Source organism: Ammodytes marinus (genome assembly GCF_949987685.1).
Source record: "Ammodytes marinus genome assembly, chromosome: 13".
Classification (NCBI taxonomy): domain Eukaryota; kingdom Metazoa; phylum Chordata; class Actinopteri; order Uranoscopiformes; family Ammodytidae; genus Ammodytes; species Ammodytes marinus.
In genome coordinates, this window is record NC_137217.1 from 30,025,828 (window position 1) to 30,028,327 (window position 2,500).

General features: G+C 39.4%; 1 protein-coding gene across 1 annotated transcript in view; it reads right to left on the reverse strand.

Moving 5' to 3' along the window:
* dpy19l1l (dpy-19-like 1, like (H. sapiens)) overlaps window positions 1–2,500 on the reverse strand; it is a 44,263-nt gene that overhangs the window by 11,143 nt on the left and 30,620 nt on the right. Inside the window, exons 15-16 of the mRNA XM_080039216.1 lie at window positions 1,787–1,858; window positions 544–611 (exon numbers count right to left, since the gene is read on the reverse strand). Of these exons, the coding sequence (XP_079895342.1) occupies window positions 544–611; window positions 1,787–1,858 (140 nt within the window). The remainder of the gene's footprint in view (window positions 1–543; window positions 612–1,786; window positions 1,859–2,500) is intronic.

Sequence of the window (2,500 nt, forward strand, 5' to 3'; positions counted from 1 at the left end):
CATATAGCTTTGATAACAAAATAATTCCTATTTTCCCATTTAAAGCTGTTCCTATATTAGGGGCGCTCTGATAGTGTAGTGGGTAAAGCGCATGACATGTAGGCTCAGTCCTTGTTGCAGTGGTTGACTTATACTGAAATTGGACCTTTACTGCATGTCATCCCCTCCTCCCCTCTCTCCCCATTTCCTCTTTGTCGCTACCTACTTGAAATTGTCAAATAAAAGGTTAAAATATCGAAAAAAAATATCTTAAAAAAAACAAATAAAAAAGAAAACCTGTTGGGGTGCTCTGGTGGCTTAGTGGATAGAGCGCTCTATTATTGTATATATTATATAGCGATATTGGCTCCGGCCTTCGTTGCAGTGGTCGCGGGTTCAAATCCGACCTAGGGACCTTTACTGCAGGTCATCTCTGTCTCCCCATTTCAACTCTGTACTATCTAATAAAGCTTGAAAATGCCAAAAAATAACCTTAAATAAAGTTATTAAAAAAAAATTATCTGTTCCTAATCAACACAGTGAACAAGCCCTCAGGAAGCTCACCCTGCAGCTTCATCCACATCATCAGACTTCCCTCCGTCTCTCAGGAACCGGAATATATCCTGGAGAGTCTGAAAAAAAGTCAAAAAACTAAATAAAAATTCCCTGAAATCTGGTCATTTTCAAGAAATAGTATGAAAAGAAGAAGAACACCATATTGTTAGCCTCATAGAATAATTGCCTAAGTCATATTTACTCTACTCTACTTTTACTCTACATCTACTCTACTCTACATCTACTTTACCCTACTCTATAACTCTTAAAATATGACTTAGGCAATTATGCTATTAGGCTAACGAAAAGTAGATGTAGAATAGAGTAGATGTAGAGTAAAAGTAGAGAAGTGTAAATATGACTTAGGCAATTATGCTATGAGGCTAACGTTATGAGAAGATCTTCCTAGCAGCTTGTACTGCACGCCCTGCTTTGTCAAATCGACTTGTGTATTCTTAGCGCAGCGTGGGCAAGGCATAATGAGATTAGAACCACATAAAGAGCAGTTCCCTCAAAATAGACGATGTCCCACCCTCCAAAGAATCAAGAATTAAGCCCCCTCTTCTTCCACCCCCAAAGCTTAAATATACACTTAGAAATGTCTGAAGAGTGAAACTAAAGGAGTACAACGTGAATTTAAAGAGCGTTTTTCCAACATTCAAGACGTGGTAGAAATGCATGCAAAGGAACCAGAGTTTGATAGAATATTTGCTTTTTCTACATGCAACTTAAAAGGTGGAGTGAGTGATTCTGGAGAACGTTTGTTGTCAAAATCCATTTTCGTCAATATGAGTGAATATCTCCTCATGTTTGTACTGTGTGTGTGCGCTGTAAAAAAAATCTAGTGTTAATACCATAGATAGTAAATAATAGGTTAATACACATCATAGGCTCTGTAAACTGGTATGTAAACAAAAGGGGCACAACATAGCTTGCAACATGCTTGTTTACAGATCCTAAACTGTGTATTAACACTGGATTGTTTTTTCAGCGCACACACAGTACAGACAGGTAGCAGATCGTAAGGAGGTATTCACTGATTTTGACAAAGTGATTTTGACAAAAGGCCTTCTCCGGAATCACTGACTACACCTTTAAACTTCCATGTCTGCCTGCTGTTATATTCAGAAAGGTGAGATGAGGAGGCTTCACACTAAAGCCTCTCACTTACTTTACAATCTGTACAATTTCTGTCACTGTAAATTACAGAGAAGACATTTTATTTGAACAAAAATATCTCGAGAAAACTTACCCTCCAAGCGATGACAGCCACCACCAGCATGTTGATGGGCAGCAGCAAGGTTTTCAGATAGCGTAGAGGAGTCTGGAGCAGAATGAGACATAGACACAGAGTGAGGTGAGGTGAGGAGACAGTTTATTCCTTCTGTCTCCCACGTTTGGTCACTGTCATTTTATGTTTCTTGGTGGGGTTAAAGCTGGGGTATATGATTTCTGATTGGTCAAAGTTAACATGCTGTTGTACACTTTGACCAATCAGAGCGAGGCTCCGATTCTCTGTTCTTATTGGCTGTTGGGACCGTCCATTCACTTTGACACCGACGTTGTTGGTGTAGAGCGTGTCAGGGAGGGACCATAGGGGAGGGACCAAAGAGAACATGTGGAGCGGTTGAGGTATTTGGATTTGAATCTCTATCCCAACTGCTATTTTCTCCCCAAATCACATACCCCAGCTTTAACTGTAAACAGATTTTCGTTGCTCTGTGACATGTGCAATGACAAAATAAAGTTGATTCTTGGATGAGAAAGAGTTTGGCAATAATGTTCAAAAAACTCCGAATAGCTTTCATACACGTTCATGTGCAATAACAGGACGCTGGAGAGAGCACACAGATCAAATCTAAATGAGCTGCCAGGTTTTTATTTGGTGTGAATGCTGAAAGCATTCACAGCATTGATATTCTACGTATTTATTATTGGTGTGAATGCTGAAAGCATTCACAGCATT